At 33.7% G+C, this 24,342-nt stretch overlaps 3 protein-coding genes across 3 annotated transcripts; all 3 read right to left on the reverse strand.

Moving 5' to 3' along the window:
- Positions 1-2,173: 2,173 nt before the first annotated feature.
- LOC131948846 (gastrula zinc finger protein XlCGF26.1) lies at positions 2,174-3,348 on the reverse strand. The gene has a single exon (XM_059310539.1). It carries the CDS (start codon positions 3,282-3,284, stop codon positions 2,316-2,318), a length of 969 nt encoding a protein of 322 aa, XP_059166522.1. The 5' UTR covers positions 3,285-3,348; the 3' UTR covers positions 2,174-2,315.
- Positions 3,349-11,324: 7,976 nt separating this feature from the next.
- On the reverse strand, positions 11,325-20,298 carry LOC131948833 (zinc finger protein 208-like). The gene is made up of 3 exons (XM_059310528.1): positions 19,865-20,298; positions 13,597-13,722; positions 11,325-13,308 (listed from the first exon to the last, which is right to left on the reverse strand). The coding sequence occupies exons 1-3, from the start codon at positions 20,235-20,237 to the stop codon at positions 11,579-11,581; spliced, it is 2,229 nt and encodes a 742-aa protein (XP_059166511.1). The 5' UTR covers positions 20,238-20,298; the 3' UTR covers positions 11,325-11,578.
- Positions 20,299-20,346: 48 nt separating this feature from the next.
- LOC131948835 (zinc finger protein 708-like) lies at positions 20,347-24,307 on the reverse strand. Its single transcript, XM_059310529.1, has 7 exons — positions 24,221-24,307; positions 23,222-23,324; positions 21,294-21,905; positions 20,969-21,068; positions 20,709-20,884; positions 20,474-20,665; positions 20,347-20,357 (listed from the first exon to the last, which is right to left on the reverse strand). Exons 2-7 carry the CDS (start codon positions 23,238-23,240, stop codon positions 20,347-20,349), a joined length of 1,110 nt encoding a protein of 369 aa, XP_059166512.1. The 5' UTR covers positions 23,241-23,324; positions 24,221-24,307.
- Positions 24,308-24,342: the final 35 nt, after the last annotated feature.

Raw genomic sequence — 24,342 nt, forward strand, 5'->3', positions numbered from 1 at the left:
TACTACATTTTGATTAAAATTTCTTTCACATTTTGAAATTACCTTTGTAAATATTATGACTGATATGAGAATGGATCTTTTTGTATGCTAAAAATAAAAATTTGAGCCAAGATGTAGCCAGGATATAATACAGGCTGAGCCAAGGTATAGCCAATATTGGGCCAAGATATAGCCATTATTGAGCCAAGATGTAGCCAATATTGGGCCAAGATGTAACCATGATATAGACAATATTGGGCCAAGATATAGCCAATATTGAGCCAAGATGTAGCCAATATTGGGCCAATATGTAGCCGGGATATAGCCAATGTTGGGCCAATATGTAGCCGGGATATAGCCAATATTTGGCCAAGATCTAGCCAATGTTGGGCCAATATGTAGCCGGGATATAGCCAATATTGTGCCAACATTGCGCCAACATCATGCCGAGTTTCACTACCAATGTTTCGCCAAGGTTAAGCCAATGTTGCACCAAGATGTAGCCAATATTGGTAACCAATGTTTAGCCAATATTGGGCCAATATATGTGTGCTGACTGGGTTAGCAGTTTCTCGTTGGAATGCAAGCACTTGTTCGTCGCCGCAAGTAAGCCTATCCATTTCCTGAAGAAAAAAAATCAATTCAGCAAAGCAAACCTAAGCATAAAAAAAAGTTCGCCTTATTCGATTTGAGACACTTATACTTATACCTATGTGCATAGCTTCTACCTATTGGTTACACACCAGTTACACGTTTTTTCTTAGGCCACTTTTTAAAAAAAAAAAATTGGGAGAAAGTCTGTTTATTAAAAATTGTCTTGCAGCAAGTTGACGCACAATGTTGGGTTACAAGTTACTAGGAAACATAATGTTGTTGTTTAATTTTCCTTTTCTATCTTTTAATTATATAAAAGGTTGTAGTTAAATTAATAGTATTATTGTTCGCTGATGAAATTATATATGTATGCATATGTGGCGCAACTACAGCACAATGTTATTTAAAAAAATAAAGGACCTAATCAAGAGCTCCTTTAAGTTTCAGCTGGTTGTTATGTTGGCGTGTCAATCTGCTGGGGTTGGCGTGTCAATCTGCTGGGGTTGGCGTGTCAATCTGCTGGGGTTGGCGTGTTTCCCAGGGCTGTCGACGACGACCGCTGACCAGTGGCGTGGCGAGGTCAGGTGTCACCCCCCCCCCCCCCCCAGAGGCGTAGCGACCCTTCCCGGGGACAAACTTTCAATTTCCACCCCCCCCTCAACTTTTCCTCTATATATTTTGCTATTCTTTGCCTTGGTGTCACCCGGTGCGGTCCGCACCCCCCGCCGCTGACCACACTATCCCTTCATATGCTGAGGTCACTGAAACTGGTGAACTATCCTTCACCTGCCCTGTGGGTTGCCAGGGGAACTTTATTTTACTTTCTTTACAAGGGGACACTAGTCTTGAACAAGCAGGGCGTAGGATTTTGCTTATACTTTTAGTTAAATAATGCAACATTGTAAGGATTTACGAACCTTGACCATTAATGTGCTGAAAGTAAAATGAGTTTAGTTTTCAGATTTTAAAATTTATAATCATTCTTAAAACTAGTTACATTTAATTAGATTTATTTAGCTTCACGATATTAATAACAAACAGAACACAAAATGTATGCAAAGATTTTTATTAAAGAAAACAAAACTAATAGTCTATATATGTAATATTCCGCTCATCTGATTGCTTCCTTAATACTTCATATATATTTTTAGCTAAATTTTGTCCTGTAGCTATAGACAGGCTAAATATACATTTAGCTACACCTAGGTAGGTCAAAGTTTTAAAAGGTTTACAATACCGCTATATTTTGCTTTATATTTTCATAAGCACTTAGAAAAAGTGGAATTGTTGTGAAAAAGTAATAATGGTAAGAAATATAATTGTGCACACATTTATTTTACCATGGATTTATCTCAAATAGCTATGTTTAATTGAATATTGCTCTACCTTGCTGACTTTAACCAAGTACATATTAGTTTAAAACTAATTTACTAGAATGTACTAAGCACCTACACACTCTCTCAATTGAACTTGAACAAAACTAAACAAAAAAATAACAAAGAAAAACCTTGAAATTAAATTTAAAAAAAAAAATGCTAACAGTCAAACAGAAAACAATAATTAATCTTTAACTTTAACAATATTTCACAAAGAAAGGTAATTCACTATACAGGGCAAATCAAAGGACACTTCAGGTCATGCTTATCTCCAAAAGACATGCAAGAATCATTTTTGAGATCAGAAAAACTTTTACCTCATTTGTCACACTTGCTTCTCTCCTGTATGAATTCTAAGGTGTTTTGTCAATTTGTAAGGCTTTTCTCATGTATATGTTGGTGTTTCTGTAAAGTACTCTGTAGTGCAAAACGAGTACCACATTTGTCACAATTGTAAGGCTTTTCTCTTTTATGAATGTTTTGGTGGTTCTGTAAAGTGTAAGTGTCTGAGAAACATTTACCACATATGATGCACAAGTAATTTTTTTTTCCTATATGTGTTTTAAGGTGTTTTTCTAAACCTGCTAAATTATTGGAACATTTACCACAATTGGCACATTTGTAAGGTTTTTCTTCAGTATGAAGTCTTTGATGCTTCTTTAAACCTGATTCTAGTGTGAAACATTTACCACAAAAGTTACACTTGTGAGGCTTTTCTCCTGTATGAATTCTATTGTGTGACTGTAAAATGTACAAGAATGCAAAACATTTTCCACATTTATCACACATGTAAGGCTTTTCTGCTAGATGAATTTTACAGTGGTTCAGTAAATTGGTCAGCCTTACAAAACATTTACCACATTTGTCACACATGTAAGGCTTTTCACCAGAATGGATTCTATGGTGTTCCTGTACAGATTTAATGTGAGTGAAAAACTTATCACCTTTCTTACAGTTGTAAGGCTTTTCTCCTAAATGAATTTTACAGTGGTTCTGTAAATAAGTCAGGAGTGCAAAACATCTACCACATTTTTCACACATGAAAGGCTTTTCACCAGTATGAATTGCTTGGTGTTTCTGTAAACTTTTACTTTGTGTGAAACATTTACCACATTTGCCACACTTATGACGAATTATAAAGTGGTTCCGCAGACTGCTCTTCAATGCAAAAGATTTACCACATTTATCACACCTGTACGGTAATTCATCTGTGTGAATTCTAATGTGGTTGTTTAAAAAATGATTTGTTGTGAAACATTTACCACATTTGTCACACTTGTATTGCTTTTCACATCTATAAATTCCACAGTGTTTCTGAAACTTTAATAGCTCCATGAAGCGTTTGCCACATTTGTCACACTTATGAGGTTTAGTATGAATTGTAGAGTGGATCTGTAGAGTTCTCTTTAATACAAAAGATTTACCACAATTGTCACACCTGTAAGGTAATTCACCTGTGTGAAATCTAAGGTGGTTTTTTAAACAATGACTTGTGAAACATTTACCACATTTGTCACACTTGTAAGGCTTATAATCTGAATGTATTTTAACATGTTTCTTTAGGTAGTCACGATCCTTAAACCATTTACCACATTTGACACAATTGTAGGGCTTTTCTCCTGAATGAATTTTAACATGTTTTTTTAAATCCCAAAATGCTGTGAAACATTTACCACACGTATCACACTTGTATGGTTTTATTCCAGTATGAATTCTTCTTAAGTGTTTCATTAAGTTTGATGAATCTGTAAAATATTTACCACATTTGTCACACTTGAAAGGCTTTTCTCCTGTATGAACTCTATGGTGTCTCAGTAAACTGCTACATTCTTTGAAACCTTTACCACATGTGCCACATTTGAAAGGTTTTTCTCCAGTATGATGTCTATGGTGACTCTTTAAATTTGACAACTGTAAAAAGCTTTTACCACATTTGTCACACATGTAAGGCCTTTCTCCTGAATGAATTAGAAGGTGTCTCTGTAAACCTGCAAACTGCAAAAAACAGTTGCCACATGTTTCACAAGTAAAAGGCTTTAATCCTGTATGAGTTTTAAGGTGTTTCTTTATTTGGTAAAGCTTTATAAAATATTTACCACATATGTCACACTTGTAAGGCTTTTCAAGAGTATTATTTTTTAGCTGTTTTTTTAAATGGCCAATTTCTGTGTCACCCTTATGAGTCTTTTTTTCTATGCTATTTGTAAGGTGTTTCTTCAATTGGCTAAGCTTTGTAAAACATTTATTACATCTGTCACACTTGTAAGCCTTTTTTTTCATAAAAATTGTAAGATGTTCATGATAACTAGATGGTTGGAAAGAATGTTCATTATTCTTAGAAGCAAGACCTAGACTCCAATTAGCAATTTCTTCTCCTCCATGTTTGAATTTCATATGTGTCTTTAAAAAGGAAACATTTGAAAATGCCACTCTGCAATATTGACATGGATAGAGATCTGTAAAATAATATTATTAAATTGAAATTTGTTCATGTTTAAGTTTATAATAAGTTTGATATATAATACTGTGATGCTTATATTCATCTTTCATTGTATTTGAAATAAAATATCTTTTATTGCATGTAGTGTTTATTTTACCATGGTTTTTGTGACTACTTAAAACAGTGAACACAGAGATAACTGATACATTGGGTACAGTGATGACTAACTGCTACAGTGGGCACACTGATGACTAATATAGTGGCTACATTGATGACTGATAAATTGGACAGAGTGATAACTAAATGATACAGAGGACATAGTGATGACTAAATGGTACAGAGGACATAGTGATGACTAAATGGTACAGCGAAACAGTGATTGCTGATATAGTGGACACACTGGTGACTAATATGTTGACACAGTAATGACATGAGTGAGACATGACAAGTGAACTAAATAAAAACTATAATTAAGACCAAAAATTAAATGATGGAGATAAGATTAGGTTGTTGTTTGACCTACTTTTTAATGCTGTTGCATTGATATTGATGACTGCCAGAAAAGAACAATCTACCTTTTTGTTCTTTACAACATATGGTGCTAATTTCAAAGCTATATAGTCTAGTGTAATTAGTTTAATGAATAAATTCTATGATGACCCTGATTAGCTTATAAAAATGAATGTTAAAGGTAAATAAATGTAGTTTTTTTATTGTTTTAATCACCTTAATTAATAATAAAGCTAAAAATGTTATGCAACACCCTAGATGTGCTGGATGAACCAGTGTAATCAACAAGAGTATTCATCAAACACAGTCATTGATCAACCCAAACTCTGCTTACATACAAAGCTTTAAATTATTGATAAAATTGATTTACCACCAGTATTGCTCTCCATTTTGATCAAACTGTTCTTGTTTACAACACCAACCCTCTGTAAATAAATGCCCAAGTCTCTGGCATAGCTGTCACCAAATTACACCTGAAAATGTCAGAATACTGTTTTATACTAGTCAACTGCAACATTGCTGTCACTATATTATTTACATGATGGTTTTGTATTTCAAAAATATACATTAAGATCAATTTACACATGGAAACAGAAATTAAAACTATGTGCTACAAAAGTCAAGTGTAGCAATTCATATTTTAAAGAAGCACAGAAATAAAATTTGCAGAAAATTTGCAACAATTAGAATTAACCTAGATCTAGTAAAAAATGTTTATTAAAATAGTAAAAAAGACTACATCAATGATTAGGAAAAGTTGTTTAGCATTAATGATTACCAGAAACATTAAAAATTTAAAAATCATTATCACCAGAAAATTAGCAAAACATCTTTACATATATATATATATATATATATATATATATATATATATACATATATACATACATACATACATACATACATATATATATATATATATATATATATATATATATATATATATATATATACATACATACATACATATATATATATATATATGTATGTATGTATGTATATATCCAAATTTGTAATTTAAACTATTACTAAAAGATCTCGCCAAATAAATTAAGATTTACAGTTATTTCAGTATATTCCAGAATGTGGTGGCAGACTGTTATAAATGTTTTATTGTTGCTACATCATTTGGGAATAAAAACCAAAGCTATATCAGATGATTTCCAAATGTTCTGTGCTTGTAACTTTTTATTCTATTTATCTGTTTAATCCATAGTTTTAAAAATTTAGGTTTTTAATGACTAGATTTAGATCTTTGATTTATCCATTGAAAAGACAGGACTAGCTGTCCTAATCATGTCAACTTAAAAAAAAAATTACTAGTTGTTTGATCTGGCTAGACATTTGTTCATTATTTAGACTAATATATTTATTTATTTCTATTTTGTCTAGCTACATCTAACGAGATTAGATCTAGATGTTCTAGAGAGTTAAATAGACCAGATTGTCACTAGCATCTAGAACGAGACCCAGAACTCTAGATTGTCTAACTATAGACAGGCTTACTACTAGTACTGCTACTATTTCACTAGATCTTGTCAAGACACTGTCTATCGCTGGGGTCGGAAACCTGCTGCTCTTTTGATGTCAGGATGCGGCTTGCCAGTTCCATAAAATATATATTATTAATATATATATTAATATATATATATATTATTTTATTTTCATAACTCATAAAAATATTAAACTTGAGAAAAGAAAACTTTAAACATGATAAAAACACTAAGAATAGGTGGAGTACATCATAGACAGACAGCTGCTTAAGCACAAGGCCCAGCTCCACAACTGTGCTGTGGCCAGCCACGTGGCAGTAGTTCCATGCTTTCCACTACCGAAGCGCACTTTTTTTCCTGAATATTTTAAACATTAACTATTTTATTCAGAAGGCATTTTTTAATGTGTCAGTGTGCATTAATTTGACTTGAGGGACATAGTTTGTTTTAGTTGTTAGCTTCTAAATAGGGCAGGGATAGTGTTATAGTTAGGCTATATAATTTAATTTTATTATCCAAGCAGACCTAGCTAAAATACTTTATTCTGTTTTGTGCAAAACATGCGTGTTTTTATATGGATAAATATTATTTCATACTTGAACTAATTTTTTTTAAATGTGTTTACCAAATTTATCAATACCATAATATTAAAAAGAATGTTAGTGGCTCTTAAAAACTTTTGTAAATTTTAACTTTTGGCTCTTTCGGCTCAAAAGGTTGCCGACCCCTGGTCTATAGTAAGTAATAGTAATCTATCTATTCTTAATACTAGATCGAGAATCTATATTACTATATTAATTATTAAACCTAGATCTTATATAATATAGGCCTAATCTATTCTACTAAATAATAATTATTTTAAAAATTTAATGAATTTTGATAGAGATATAGAGGTCTAAAAGTTAAAAAAAAAATTTTTTAATTTTATGACATCGAAAAATCTAGAACTAGAAGATAGGCTAGATCTCTAGACATTCTTCTTACTACTAGGTACTAGACTAGGATAGGTCTAGTCTAAAATATAGATCAAGACCTTATCTTAATCTAGCTAATTTAAGTACAGTAGTTTACCCCGTAGTTGTTGTGTGTAGACTTAGACTAGATTGTAGACTAATGAATCTAGTCTAATCTAAATCTAAAATTCTAGATCTAGGTTTAGATTACATCTAGAATCTAGACTAGGGTAGATCTAGATAAGATCTAGATACAATAATTACTAAATAATCTAAATAATTACAATAATTACTAATTAGATCTATTAATTAATTAATTAATTATAAATTATAATTGTGTTCACTTTTAGTTTTAGTAGACGTCTATTTTCTAGATATTTAATACGAGTAACAATCACCGAAGAATACTAATAGATTAGATTCTTGGCTACAAACTTCAGATGCGGAGAATACTAATTATTATAGATCTAGATCTAGATCTAGTATGATTTAAACATTTTGAAAGTTATTGAAGCGCCACAACTTGCCGGATAATGTACTCGCTACGTTTAGATTTTAGATCGCTACTCGGAACCATGGCAAACGTGAGATTCATGACCGAATCCGTAAAGCTACCGATAGAAAATGTTAATTTGTTCAGTAAATTTGTTTGAGAATTCTTTTAATTATAATATTAATTAGCTATCTGTCTGTTTTTATGTTTATCAATTTAAAAACTTTTTAAACCTTCATAATATGGATCTATAAAACGTGTCTTAATAAATTAAAATTGCATTGGCATTTGGTAATCGATACTTATTGTTCACTCGAAATTGTACTGCCGATATCCTTTACTTTAAAGGGATGTAAATATTAATGAATACTAGCAGCAGATACTCAGTGTTGCCCATAGGGAGCGCCAATAGGTGTGAAAAAAAAAAAAAATTAACGCTGATTTTATGCGACAGTTTTTAATTATAAACAGGCTGGGTTAAGAATTGTAATGGCTACACGCCTTTACATACCTATTTAACTCTTTTCTACCTTGATAATGTAACTGTGAACATGTACCCTTTACAGTAACTGGCAAAAACGGCGTGCGGACCTTTGACCATAGGTGGTTTGACCACAGATGGGCTTTCACTTAATTAAATGATTAATTAGAGTGAATTAAATAGTCTTTTAAGAGCAAAGAGGACAAATTCCGACGGGGAGGGGGGGGGGGGGACGACGACGACGACACACCAGTAGCGTACGCAGGGGTGGAGCAGGGGGAGCGGCCGCTCCCCCTCGGGCCATTTTCAGCAACGTGGCGCCTTTTTGGAAACTTTTTAAACTCAAAGTTTTAAATATTGATATTTGTTAACAATTATTTTTAGTCGGCACATCTCTGTAAATCACAAGATTCATTTTCATGCAGCAATTAAGCATAGTAGTAATAGACTAGTAGAATCGACGTTCACAACACGTATTAGCAGCTGCATCCGTTTCGCAATCTAATTATAACCATTACGATGCATTGCAATGTTTAAAAAACCCCTAAGGGTAGTAGCACTTGGCAAGATTAGTGTTAAGTTTAAGGCACCTGTATAATGTATTTGTTTAGAATAATTGAATTAGAAAATGCTACACATAAAACTTCACACATAATTACTTTATATATACAGTTTAACTCGTGTAATTAATTTTTTGAAATTACAATACAGACATAAATACAACTGATGTGGCACCTCTATTTAAATTTACTCATGGGCGAATTGCGTAGCGGTAGGTAAATTTTGACAAGGTCAACAACGTCATCTCGATGAAGTGGTAGTATTATGACAGTTTGGGCGATAGTGATTACGATTACAAATTTATATGAAACAATATCAACTTTATATTAATTATTATTTTAGTTTACTATATCTAGATCTATATTAAATATAAATAATACTATATTTTGTATTAACTCAATTTAAACTAACACTGATCGCACAGTTAATTATCCGCTCAGTAGAGCAGGCGGGGGGGGGGGGTGTTAGGATGGTTATAATCCCCCCCCCCCCCCCCCCATGAACCCCTCTGTAAAATAATTATTTTTATAATACCGCTGCTACTTATTTAAATCTATTTTTGAATCAGTAAAAATGACGCTAAGTTATCCCTCCCCCCACACCTCACCACCACATTTGTGTAGGGTGACATTAATGTCACACCTAGGTATACGCTGGGTTGGATAATTGACCTAAAGTGACCGGACAGTGGTGAATGTAGTTGAACCCCCCCCCCCCCCCCCCACCCCCAACCCTCCAAAACTGATCTGTTAAGTACATTCGGGAAAACGCGTAATGATGTACCAAAGTACCATGCCACCAGAATCATAGCTTTTGAAACGTAAATCTCTGTGAATATTGTTTTTGCAATTACAAGTAAAATGGTGTGTGAGCAATACAGTGACCTAACCCATACCTTATCATTATGTTTAAAAAAAATGATCTTTAAAGAACACAAAAAGTCGGTAGCTAACTTTACCATGTATGATTTGAAAAGCAAGACCTATATATTGGTTATCTGTAGTCTATTTATCCGAATTTAATACATGTAAATTGAAAAGCTGGGTTTTATACCAACTCTGATTTAAAAACTTTCATTATTCTGTAATATTTTAGCATTTATAATGACAATAATTATAATTCTGATTGTAGACAAAATATTTTTGTAAAACCGAATAGCGTTAAGCTACTTTATTAAATTATTAAGTAATTATTGAGTTGTTTTGATATTTATAATTAAATGTGTAGACATATACATATTTATATTAAAAAAGTGATTATTTCCCCTTTTCGCTCGTCTTAATAAATGTCCCAGAAATTATTATGTAATTTTTTTACAAGGATTACAAAACAGATTATGCTGCGTTCATTGTTTTTGGTTGTAGTGTGTGTTTATTTTTCTTGTTTAGATTGATACATTTTTTTTTGTTTTGTCAGCCTACATATTTTTTTTTCTCGCCCTACAATGTGTATGTTTTTTTTTAATTTCTTCAGAGTGCTACTTTCAATTTATTTTACATCATAGCGAAGCGACAACATACAGCTAATATATATATATATATATATATATATATATATATATATACATATATATATATGTGTATATATATATATATACACACACAAAAACACACATATATATATATAGGCCTATATATATATATATATATACGTATATAGAAGATATTACAAATTCGGCGCCTTTTTTTTTTGCTATTTTCGCTCCCCCTACACTGAAAACCTGGATACGCCTCTGCGACACACACACCATGACGTAAACCTGCTAAGAAAACATGCAATATCCAGCTGAATTTATAACCGAATATAGGTACAAATTGTTAGTATTATCTGAGCACAGTTTAAAGCAATCACCGTGGGGGTGACTGGGGGGGGGGGGGGGCGGGGGCAGTGAGTTACATTAACTCAACGTTGCAATATATATGCCTGAGGAAAGAGGGGTTGGTTGAGAATTGTAATAACCTGTTACCCCCCCCCCCCCCCCCCCCCCTTAGCAGACAAACGTTACCATTAGCCTTGGACCCAAACTTAAGACTTTCAGCTTAGCAGACGAACATCCTACCATTGTACTATTTCAAAGAGTGGCAAATTGTTGATCATTATTTAATAAAATTTGTATAGAAAATAGACAAACATTGACTTAATGAACGTTATACAAGGAAATCTCCAACTACTGAAGTAGTAGAATTGTATGTGCAGTCTACATCTGTTGCAGTTTTTACTGGGATTTTAAACAAACAGTTGGACATTAAAAAAAAATATAACTTGTTACAACCCCTTCAATTTAACAAAAACTTGTACTAGAAGTGACCAGAGAGTACTAAGCACCTACATACTAACTCAACTGAATAAATGAACAAAGAAAAGCATGATTTTTAAGAAAAAAATTTAATTGCTAACAGTAAAAGTAAAACAAATAACAAGAATTAAAATTTGAACAATGAAACTAGATTAAAAAAGGTCATTCACTATACAAGGCACATCAGATGACACTTCAAGTCATGCTTATCTCACACAGATAATTACAGTTGTGGGCTCTCTTTGCTGGTTGGAGAAATGTGAAAGATCAGAAAAGCTTTCACCTTATTTAACACACTGGTTTTTCTTCTGTATAAATTGTGTTTTGTTAAGTAGCCAAGATCCCAAAACAATTTGCTATAATTGTAAGGTTTTTCATTAGGATGAATTCTATGGTGTCTCGCTAAACAGTAAGCCTGAGAGAAACATCTACCACATTTGTCAAACTTGTAAGGTTTTTTGCTCCTGAATGAATTCTATGATGCCTCTTTAGAACTGTAAGCTGTGTGAAACATTTACCACAAATGACACATTTGTAAGGTTTTTCTCCTGTATATATTCTTTGATGCTTCTTTAAACTTGACAAATGTGTAAAACATTTATCGCAATTGACACACTTGTAAGGCTTTTCTCCAGTATGAATTCTTTGATGCTTCTTTAAATCTGATTCATGTGTAAAACATTTACCACAAAAGTTACACTTGTGAGGCTTTTCTCCTGTATGAATTCTATTGTGTGACTGTAAAATGTAGAAGAATGCAAAACATTTACCACATTTTTCACACATGTAAGGCTTTTCTGCTAGATGAATTTTACAGTGGCTCTGTAAATTGGTCAGCCTTACAAAAGATTTACCACATTTGTCACACATGTAAGGCTTTTCACCAGAATGGATTCTTTGGTGTTCCTGTACAGATTTAATGTGAGTGAAAAACTTGTCACCTTTCTTACAGTTGTAAGGATTTTCTCCTAAATGAATTTTACAGTGGTTCTGTAAATAGGTCAGGAGTGCAAAACATTTACCACACTTTTCACACAAGAAAGGCTTTTCACCAGAATGGATTGCTTGGTGTTTCTGTAAAGTTTTACTTCGGGTGAAACATTTGCCACATTTATCACACTTATGACGTTTAGCATGAATTAAAAAGTGGTTCCACAGACTGCTCTTCAATGCAAAAGATTTACCACATTTGTCACACATGTATGGTAATTCATCTGTGTGAATTCTAATGTGGTTGTTTAAAAAATGACTTGTTGTGAAACATTTACCACATTTGTCACACTTGTATGGCTTTTCACATCTATAAATTCCACAGTGTTTCTGAAACTTTAATAGCTCCATGAAGCGTTTGCCACATTTGTCACACTTATGAGGTTTAGTATGAATTGTAGAGTGGATCTGTAGAGTGCTCTTCAATACAAAAGATTTACCACATTTGTCACACCTGTAAGGTAATTCACCTGCGTGAAATCTAAGGTGGTTTTTTAAACAATGACTTGTTGTGAAACATTTACCACATTTGTCACACTTGAAAGTCTTTTCTAAGTTTTGATTTCTAAGGTGCATCTTTAAGTAAGTAAGCTGTGAAAAACTTTTATCACAGTTGTCACACTTGTAAGGCATATAATCTGAATGTATTTTAACATGTTTCTTTAGGTAGTCACGATCCTTAAACCATTTACCACATTTGTCACAATTGTAAGGCTTTTCTCCTGAATGAATTTTAACATGTTTTTTTAAATCCCAAAAAGCTGTGAAACATTTACCACACGTATCACACTTGTAACGTTTTATTCCAGCATGAATTCTTAAATGTTTCGTTAAGTTTGATGATTCTGTAAAATATTTACCACATTTGACACACTTGAAAGGCTTTTCTCCTGTATGAACTCTATGGTGTCTCAGTAAACTGCTACATTCTGTGAAACCTTTACCACATGTGCCACATTTGAAAGGTTTTTCTCCAGTATGATATCTATGGTGACTCTTTAAATTTGAAAACTGTAAGAAGCTTTTACCACATGTGTCACACCTGTGAGGCTTTTCTCCTGAATGAATTAGAAGGTGTCTCTGTAAACATGAAAACTGCAAAAAACAGTTGCCACATGTTTCACAAGTAAAAGGCTTTAATCCTGTATGAGTTTTAAGGTGTTTTTTTATTTGGTAAAGCTTTATAAAATATTTACCACATATGTCACACTTGTAAGGCTTTTCAACAGTATTATTTTTTAGCTGATTTTTTAAATGGCCAATTTCTGTGTCACCCTTATGAGTCTTTTTTTCTATGCTATTTCTAAGGTGTTTCTTCAATTGGCTAAGCTTTGTAAAACATTTATTACATCTGTCACACTTGTAAGCCTTTTTTTTCATAAAAATTGTAAGATGTTGATGAAAACTTGATGGTTGGAAAAAAATTTCACTATTCTTAGAAGTGAGAGCTAAAGTCCAATTGGCAATTTCTTCTCCTCCATGTTTGAATTTCAAATGTGCCTTCAAAAAGGAAACATTTGAAAATGCCACTTTGCAATATTGACATGGATAGAGATCTGTAAAATAATATTATTAAATTGAAATTTTTTCATGTTTAAGTTTATAGTAAGTTTAATATATAATACTGTGATGGCAATATTCATGTAATAGTAAGTTGAAATATAAAGTCCTTTACTGCATGAAGTGTTTATTTTATCATGTTTCTAGTGGCTACTTCAAACAGTGGACACAGTAATGACTTGCTGCAACAGTGGACACAGAGATGACTAATTGATACAGTGGACATAGTGATGACTAATCGATACAGTGGACACAGAGATGACTAATTGATACAGTGGACATAGAGATTACTTGTTGCAACAGTGGACACAGTGATGACCAATTGATAGTGGACACAGTGATGAGTAACTGATACAGTGGACCCACTGATTACTAATATCATGACACATTAATGACATCAGACACAACAAGTGAACTACATAAAAACTACAATTAAAGAACAAAAATCAAATCAAGGAGATAAGATTAAGTTGTTGTTTGATCTACTTTTTTTTATGCTGTTGCATTGTTATTGATGGCTTTAAGAAAAGGACAGTCCTCCTTTTTGTTTTTTACATTGTATAACGGCCATTTCAACGCTATAATATTGTAATTACTTTAATGAGAAAATTCTACGATGCCTTTGATTAGCTTACAACAATGTTTAGTGTTTGCAATGCATTTTTCATATGCAGTATATTTATTCATTTTGCTGAGTACAAGGTAGCTGAAGATAATGTACATTCTATAAGCTTTTGCAACTGATAAAAAATTAGGTACCCTGTTGTAATAGATTAAATTTAATCATTAAAAATATATTTGACCCTGAAAAACAAATAAATGAAAATAATAACTTGACCGAGGCAACAGCCAACACAAAGCCCGCTATTTAGCCCACCATGTATTTGATTGTTGAATGTTCTAATGTGTCACAATAACACAGCTTAAAAATTATCATATCAGTATCATTAAAAAAAAAAACTTTAAAAAAAAAAAAAAATTTCCTAGGCTATTGATGAATTCTGATAATTAAAGTTAGAACCAAATTAAAGGTAATCAAATATAGTTTTTAATTGTTTTAGTCTTCTTAAACAAAAATAAAGCTAAAAATCTTATGACACACCCTAGATAAGATGTATGTGCTGGATGAATTTGCCCAGTGTAAAGAACCAAGACTATGCTTCAATCAATGTCATTGATCACCTTAAACTTTAAACTCAAATTGCAAACAAAACTTTAAATAATTGATGAAATTGATTTACCACCAGCATTGCTCTCCATTTTTATCAAACTGTTCTTGTTTACAACACCAACCCTCTGTAAATAAATGCACAAGTCTCTGGCATGGCTGTCACCAAATTACACCTGAAAATATCAGTATACTATTCTATACTAGTCAACTGAAAAATAGCTTTCACCTTATCATTCACATGAAAGCTTGTAATTCACAAGTCCTATGTCAAGTTGTTGGGCACTAGTATGTTGAGGTACCACACAGAATGTAAGTCTCTTGTGACAAGAGACTAGTGACTAGATGATCAAGATTTAGAATCAACAACTAGGGGCCTAGCAATCTTGATTGTCTGACTATGACCATAGATTCTACTTACTACTACTAGATCTAGTCTACTTACTACACTTAGACTTAATTAGATTACTTACTAGATCTAGATCTAGATTCTGTCTATCTATTCTATACCAATCTAGAATCATGTAGAAAAACAAAAAAAAAAAGTGATTGTCGTGAGCGAACGGTGGTTCATAACCGGGATTTCAATTATCTCCAATGCTATGCGTATGAATACAAAATGACTCATACAACATTATATAGTAGAATGGATGTAGACTTACAGGATACTTTCGGTTTGTTTGTATGTGAAACGGTCATTAAATAGCGCCTAATGGAAATAAGAAGTTCCGCTCAGTGAGCGCAGGTCGGACGGCAACTCTAGATCTAGATATGTAGGCCGTAGAATGGCGTAGATCTAGAGTCTAGATACTAGGTCTAGTCCCAGAATCTTTAAATTAATAAAATCAAATTAATCTAGAATATTCTAGAATCTAGCCCAATCTAGGCTATATTTTATAACTAGAGAAAAGGTGATACTTTTAATATTAATAAAATAATGTTAAGAACAAAATAACCTTAGCTACAGACTTCAGCTGCGGAGATTTTAAATCTTTAATCTAAATAATCTTAATTAGAATTATTAGAGCATGGTTTTAAAAAATTTGAAAGGTGTAGCAGCGCCACAACTTGCCTGATAATGTACCCGCTACGCTTAGATCGCTACTCGGAACCAGGCAAACGTGAGATTGAAAACCGAATCCATAAAGTTGTTAATAGATAATGTTAATTTGTTCAGTATATTTGTTTAAGAATTACTTTACTTAACTATCTGCTTTTAAATTTATCAATTTAATTTTTTTAAACCTTCATTATATTGATCAACAAAATTTTTCAAAATAAATTTAAATTAAATTAGCATTGGTAATCGATACATATTGCTCACTCGAATTTGATTGGCGATTTCCATTAAAGGGATGTAACTTATAAATACTTATAATGAATACTAGCAGCTGATACCCGGTGCTGCCGGGGTTTTGGAAGTATTTAATTTTTTCATTTAAATGTTGGATGCGTTAAAAAAATAGGCCTATATATTACACTAACTCGAACAGTAAGCATAACCATAAACATAACCATGATCCCCAACCTTGTTAATGTAAGGCTAATACATTCCTATCTTTAACCAAGTGACACCTAGCGACGACACCGGGTCCATGAGATGAAAAAATAAATCGCTGGCGGCCATAATAATAATTAATAAATCTAGTATTTCTTTGCTACAATACAAGTTTCTGCTTGTGGCGGCAGCGGTGATGTTCGAAGGCGGCTTTGGTATTCCACACGAAAGAAAGAAGTTTATCTAGATTATAGATCTATCTTCGGCACGCCTAGCGATGGAAACAAATTTTAAATGCGGTATTTCGGGCGGCTTCGAAAAAGATGGTATTTTAAGTCGACACAAAAGAAAGAGGTTGAGAAAAATCAGCATGTCTAGGACAGAAAAATCGAAAGTTATAGCAATACAAACGAAACGTTTTTCGCCCAGAGGCGTAGCTACCTATTCCGGCGCCCGGTGTGGAATGTAAATTTTCGCCTCCTCCCTCCCATTTCTATTTCATAGTTATTCAAGTCTGTGAAAAACGCCCCTCACCCCTAGTGGGAAAGGTTTGCGACCCTTCTTACCAGTAACTATTTTCTCTTTCGGTGCCTCAAAATTGATATAGAAAACAGTAAAATCAGTGTGTAAAACCTTGTAGTCGTTTATTTTCGTAACTTTGGCTGTGTATAATTCGATACTTCAGCTTAATAAAACGAGCTTTTAAATTAATTTTTCTTTCCCTTTTGGCGCCCCCTTGGGGTCTGCTCCAGAATTTCTTCCAGGCATCTCTTCGGAACGAAATGGAATTTATATAGAAAATATATACTTTTGGCAGTGTCCGCTCCCTCCCCCCCACCCCGGAAATTGATGTCCGCCCCTCCCCCCCACCCCCCTCCCCGAAAATTTCAAGTGCATTCCCGGAGAAAAAAGTCTGGAAGAAACAAAGGTCTGCTCCCGGGCCACCCGCCCTCCCATAGCTACACCACTGCTTTTGTCTGCATGAAAGTTCATGGTAAATCGGGTGCGGTTTTATGTTCGCACACAGCTTCGCATTTTACCCCCACCCAGAGTAAATAGCAGGTGGGGGTAAGTTGCGAGACAAAAATGTCGAGCGACCGCCAGTTTTCGCACCCTTCTTACAAATTTACCCCCTCGCCATTTCGCAATTTACCAACACCCATAACTATACCACTCTTAAATCTATCCTTTTCAATACCTTTTCCCCTATCCCATTTTATTTTTTCTATTCGCATTCTTACCCTATACCTGCACCAATACTTGTACCCAGAGGTGTAGCGACCCTTTGCGGCGCCCTGGGACAAACTTTCAATTTGCATCCCCCCCCTCAAACTTTCGATTACTTTTTCCAACCCGTTTTGGCGCTCCCTAAGGTCGGCGCCCGGGAACGTATTTCCCCCCCCCCCCCCCCCCCCCCCATCGCTACGCCTCTGCTTATACCCGAACCGGCTCCTGTACTTACACATACCTATATTACTCCTTACTCATTCTTAATCTCCCCCCTACCCCTATCGCTTTCTCTAAATGACGGGTGGGTAATTGATAGGATGGGGAGGGGGGTATTGTCCTACTGCTGTTATTTTGGGGCGGGGGTTATGTACAGGCGGTGACTTAAAAGGGGTGCAAGCCACTTTAGCAGTTTCTCGTTGGAATGCAAGCACTTGTTCGTCGCCGCAAGTAAGCCTATCCATTTCCTGAAGAAAAAAAATCAATTCAGCAAAGCAAACCTAAGCATAAAAAAAAGTTCGCCTTATTCGATTTGAGACACTTATACTTATACCTATGTGCATAGCTTCTACCTATTGGTTACACACCAGTTACACGTTTTTTCTTAGGCCACTTTTTAAAAAAAAAAAATTGGGAGAAAGTCTGTTTATTAAAAATTGTCTTGCAGCAAGTTGACGCACAATGTTGGGTTACAAGTTACTAGGAAACATAATGTTGTTGTTTAATTTTCCTTTTCTATCTTTTAATTATATAAAAGGTTGTAGTTAAATTAATAGTATTATTGTTCGCTGATGAAATTATATATGTATGCATATGTGGCGCAACTACAGCACAATGTTATTTAAAAAAATAAAGGACCTAATCAAGAGCTCCTTTAAGTTTCAGCTGGTTATGTTGGCGTGTCAATCTGCTGGGGTTGGCGTGTCAATCTGCTGGGGTTGGCGTGTCAATCTGCTGGGGTTGGCGTGTCAATCTGCTGGGGTTGGCGTGTTTCCCAGGGCTGTCGACGACGACCGCTGACCAGTGGCGTGGCGAGGTTAGGTGTCACCCCCCCCCCCCAGAGGCGTAGCGACCCTTCCCGGGGACAAACTTTCAATTTCCACCCCCCCCTCAACTTTTCCTCTATATATTTTGCTATTCTTTGCCTTGGTGTCACCCGGTGCGGTCCGCACCCCCCGCCGCTGACCACACTATCCCTTCATATGCTGAGGTCACTGAAACTGGTGAACTATCCTTCACCTGCCCTGTGGGTTGCCAGGGGAACTTTATTTTACTTTCTTTACAAGGGGACACTAGTCTTGAACAAGCAGGGCGTAGGATTTTGCTTATACTTTTAGTTAAATAATGCAACATTGTAAGGATTTACGAACCTTGACCATTAATGTGCTGAAAGTAAAATGAGTTTAGTTTTCAGATTTTAAAATTTATAATCATTCTTAAAACTAGTTACATTTAATTAGATTTATTTAGCTTCACGATATTAATAACAAACAGAACACAAAATGTATGCAAAGATTTTTATTAAAGAAAACAAAACTAATAGTCTATATATGTAATATTCCGCTCATCTGATTGCTTCCTTAATACTTCATATATATTTTTAGCTAAATTTTGTCCTGTAGCTATAGACAGGCTAAATATACATTTAGCTACACCTAGGTAGGTCAAAGTTTTAAAAGGTTTACAATACCGCTATATTTTGCTTTATATTTTCATAAGCACTTAGAAAAAGTGGAATTGTTGTGAAAAAGTAATAATGGTAAGAAATATAATTGTGCACACATTTATTTTACCATGGATTTATCTCAAATAGCTATGTTTAATTGAATATTGCTCTACCTTGCTGACTTTAACCAAGTACATATTAGTTTAAAACTAATTTACTAGAATGTACTAAGCACCTACACACTCTCTCAATTGAACTTGAACAAAACTAAACAAAAAAATAACAAAGAAAAACCTTGAAATTAAATTTAAAAAAAAAAATGCTAACAGTCAAACAGAAAACAATAATTAATCTTTAACTTTAACAATATTTCACAAAGAAAGGTAATTCACTATACAGGGCAAATCAAAGGACACTTCAGGTCATGCTTATCTCCAAAAGACATGCAAGAATCATTTTTGAGATCAGAAAAACTTTTACCTCATTTGTCACACTTGCTTCTCTCCTGTATGAATTCTAAGGTGTTTTGTCAATTTGTAAGGCTTTTCTCATGTATATGTTGGTGTTTCTGTAAAGTACTCTGTAGTGCAAAACGAGTACCACATTTGTCACAATTGTAAGGCTTTTCTCTTTTATGAATGTTTTGGTGGTTCTGTAAAGTGTAAGTGTCTGAGAAACATTTACCACATATGATGCACAAGTAATTTTTTTTTCCTATATGTGTTTTAAGGTGTTTTTCTAAACCTGCTAAATTATTGGAACATTTACCACAATTGGCACATTTGTAAGGTTTTTCTTCAGTATGAAGTCTTTGATGCTTCTTTAAACCTGATTCTAGTGTGAAACATTTACCACAAAAGTTACACTTGTGAGGCTTTTCTCCTGTATGAATTCTATTGTGTGACTGTAAAATGTACAAGAATGCAAAACATTTTCCACATTTATCACACATGTAAGGCTTTTCTGCTAGATGAATTTTACAGTGGTTCAGTAAATTGGTCAGCCTTACAAAACATTTACCACATTTGTCACACATGTAAGGCTTTTCACCAGAATGGATTCTATGGTGTTCCTGTACAGATTTAATGTGAGTGAAAAACTTATCACCTTTCTTACAGTTGTAAGGCTTTTCTCCTAAATGAATTTTACAGTGGTTCTGTAAATAAGTCAGGAGTGCAAAACATCTACCACATTTTTCACACATGAAAGGCTTTTCACCAGTATGAATTGCTTGGTGTTTCTGTAAACTTTTACTTTGTGTGAAACATTTACCACATTTGCCACACTTATGACGAATTAAAAAGTGGTTCCGCAGACTGCTCTTCAATGCAAAAGATTTACCACATTTGTCACACCTGTACGGTAATTCATCTGTGAATTCTAATGTGGTTGTTTAAAAAATGATTTGTTGTGAAACATTTACCACATTTGTCACACTTGTATTGCTTTTCACATCTATAAATTCCACAGTGTTTCTGAAACTTTAATAGCTCCATGAAGCGTTTGCCACATTTGTCACACTTATGAGGTTTAGTATGAATTGTAGAGTGGATCTGTAGAGTTCTCTTTAATACAAAAGATTTACCACAATTGTCACACCTGTAAGGTAATTCACCTGTGTGAAATCTTAGGTGGTTTTTTAAACAATGACTTGTTGTGAAACATTTACCACATTTGTCACACTTGTAAGGCTTATAATCTGAATGTATTTTAACATGTTTCTTTAGGTAGTCACGATCCTTAAACCATTTACCACATTTGACACAATTGTAGGGCTTTTCTCCTGAATGAATTTTAACATGTTTTTTTAAATCCCAAAATGCTGTGAAACATTTACCACACGTATCACACTTGTATGGTTTTATTCCAGTATGAATTCTTCTTAAGTGTTTCATTAAGTTTGATGAATCTGTAAAATATTTACCACATTTGTCACACTTGAAAGGCTTTTCTCCTGTATGAACTCTATGGTGTCTCAGTAAACTGCTACATTCTTTGAAACCTTTACCACATGTGCCACATTTGAAAGGTTTTTCTCCAGTATGATGTCTATGGTGACTCTTTAAATTTGACAACTGTAAAAAGCTTTTACCACATTTGTCACACATGTAAGGCCTTTCTCCTGAATGAATTAGAAGGTGTCTCTGTAAACCTGCAAACTGCAAAAAACAGTTGCCACATGTTTCACAAGTAAAAGGCTTTAATCCTGTATGAGTTTTAAGGTGTTTCTTTATTTGGTAAAGCTTTATAAAATATTTACCACATATGTCACACTTGTAAGGCTTTTCAAGAGTATTATTTTTTAGCTGTTTTTTTAAATGGCCAATTTCTGTGTCACCCTTATGAGTCTTTTTTTCTATGCTATTTGTAAGGTGTTTCTTCAATTGGCTAAGCTTTGTAAAACATTTATTACATCTGTCACACTTGTAAGCCTTTTTTTTCATAAAAATTGTAAGATGTTGATGAAAACTTGATGGTTGGAAAGAATGTTCACTATTCTTAGAAGTGAGAGCTAAAGTCCAATTGGCAATTTCTTCTCCTCCATGTTTGAATTTCAAATGTGTCTTCAAAAAGGAAACATTTGAAAATGCCACTTTGCAATATTGACACGGATAGAGATCTGTAAAATAATATTATTAAATTGAACTTTGTTGATAATTAACTTTATTGTAAGTTTAATATATAATACTGTGATGCCAATATTCATGTAATAGTAAGTTGAAATATAAAGTCCTTTACTGCATGAAGTGTTTATTTTATCATGTTTCTAGTGGCTACTTCAAACAGTGGACACAGTGATGACTTGTTGCTACAGTGGACACAGAGATGACTAATTGATACAGTAGAGCACAGAGATGAGTAATTGATACTGGACACAGAGATGAGTAATTGATACTGGACACAGAGATGAGTAATTGATACTGGACACAGAGATGAGTAATTGATACAGTGGACATAGAGATGACTTTTTGCAACAGTGGACACAGTCTTCTTCTTCTTCGTTCTTAATTATTAGTGTTGAAGGGGATCGAGATTTATCTGCCAGTGGGTTTGAACTCGAGCCTTACTTCGAATTTATCAACCATGAGCTTTTTGCCGACTCAAACCACGCCTCCAACACAATTAAGCGTTACGTGTCAACTGGTTATGCGCCATTGAGGCCATTGACTCCGATTTCAGCCTGCTTTTCTTTTTGGATTTGCTTCCATAGCCTTTGTCCAACCAAGAACAAACTACAAGGCAGCAGTTGTTTAATTTTGGAGTTGTCTCTCCTAGAAGAGTGGCTGTCCGCAGCTAACGAGCCTCATCTGCCCGAGGGTTCAAACTCGAGACTTTTTCGGTTTAGCAACCATGAGCTTTACCAACTCGACCTCGCCGACCCCACTTTTTGCAACAGTGGACACAGTGATAACTAACTGATACAGTGGACACAGTGATGCCCAATTGATACAGTGGACACAGTGATGAGTAACTGATACAGTGGACAGTGATTACTGATATCATGACAAATTAATGACATCAGACATAACAAGTGAACTACATTAAAAACTACAATTAAAGAACAAAAATCAAATGATGGAGATAAGATTAAGTTGTTGTTTGATCTACTTTTTTTTATGCTGTTGCATTGTTATTGATGGCTTTAAGAAAAGAACAGTCCTCCTTTTTGTTTTTTACATTGTATAATGGTCATTTCAAAGCTATATAGTGTAATTTAATAAGAAAATTCTATGATGACTGATTAGCTTACAACAATGAATGTTTAGTGTTTGCAATGCATTTTCTATATGCAGTATAAATAATAATATGCAGTATAGATAAGATGTATGTGCTGGATGAATTTACCCAGTGTAAAGAACCAAGACAATGCTTCAATCAATGTCATTAAACTCAACTTGCAAACAAAACTTTAAATAATTGATTAAATTGATTTACCACCAGCATTGCTCTCCATTTTGATTAAACTGTTCTTGTTTACAACACCAACCCTCTGTAAATAAATGCACAAGCCTCTGGCATAGCTGTCACCAAATTACACCTGAAAATACCAGAATAGTGTTCTATACTAGTCTACTGAAAAATAGCTTTCACCATATCATTCACATGAAAGCTCGTAATTCAAAAGTCTTATGTCAAGTTGTTGGGTACGAGTATGTTGAGATACAACACAGAATGTGTGTATAAATAAATAAATATATATATATAATATATATAGATCTATATTGTGAAGTATTTTCGCAGATCTAGTATTGAAATTTTAAAAATTCACAGTTGTTAGTTATTGCTAGACAGTTGTTAGTTATTGCTAGACAGTTGTTTATTATTTATTATTTTATTTATGTTCCATCTAGGTACATCCAACTAGATTAGATCTCGAGTTTGAGAGCACAAGAGACTAGATCTAGATACTACTAGAATCGACACCTAGAAATCTAGATTGTCTGACTATACTTAATAAATACTTACTAGAACTATATAACTAGTCTACTACTTAGTACTTAACTACTAGATCTAGATCTAACTAGATTACTAGATCTAGAAGTCTAGATCTAGAAATTCTAGATTGTGTCTATTCTATAATCTATAAATTCTATTCTATACCAATCTTGATTTAATACTGATTTATTCTAGAATCTATAAAATAATCTATTCTACTAACTTAAATTATAATTAAATTATTGTTGATATTTTAGATTAGGTCTAGATTCTAATATTTAATTAAATAAATTAAATATTTCATGTAGACTAGGCCGTAGTCCTGCCTAGAAATCTTTAAATAATAAATAAATAGATCTAAATTTTCTAAATCTAGATTCTAGATCTAGAATATTAGATCTATGAGTTTAATCAAATCAATTAATTAACCTAGATTTTAGAACTAGAGAAAGGGTGATACTTTTAATATTAATAAAATAATGTTAATAACAAAATAACCTGAGCTACAGACTTCAGCTGCAGAGATTATTAATCTTTAATCTTAATTAAATAGAATTATTATTAACATGGTTTTAAAAATTTGAACGGTGTAGCAGCGCCACAACTTGCCTGATAATGTA

Source organism: Physella acuta, unplaced genomic scaffold (assembly GCF_028476545.2).
Source record: "Physella acuta isolate Inbredline_101_S28 unplaced genomic scaffold, ASM2847654v3 ptg000661l, whole genome shotgun sequence".
In the NCBI taxonomy this organism is placed as follows: domain Eukaryota; kingdom Metazoa; phylum Mollusca; class Gastropoda; family Physidae; genus Physella; species Physella acuta.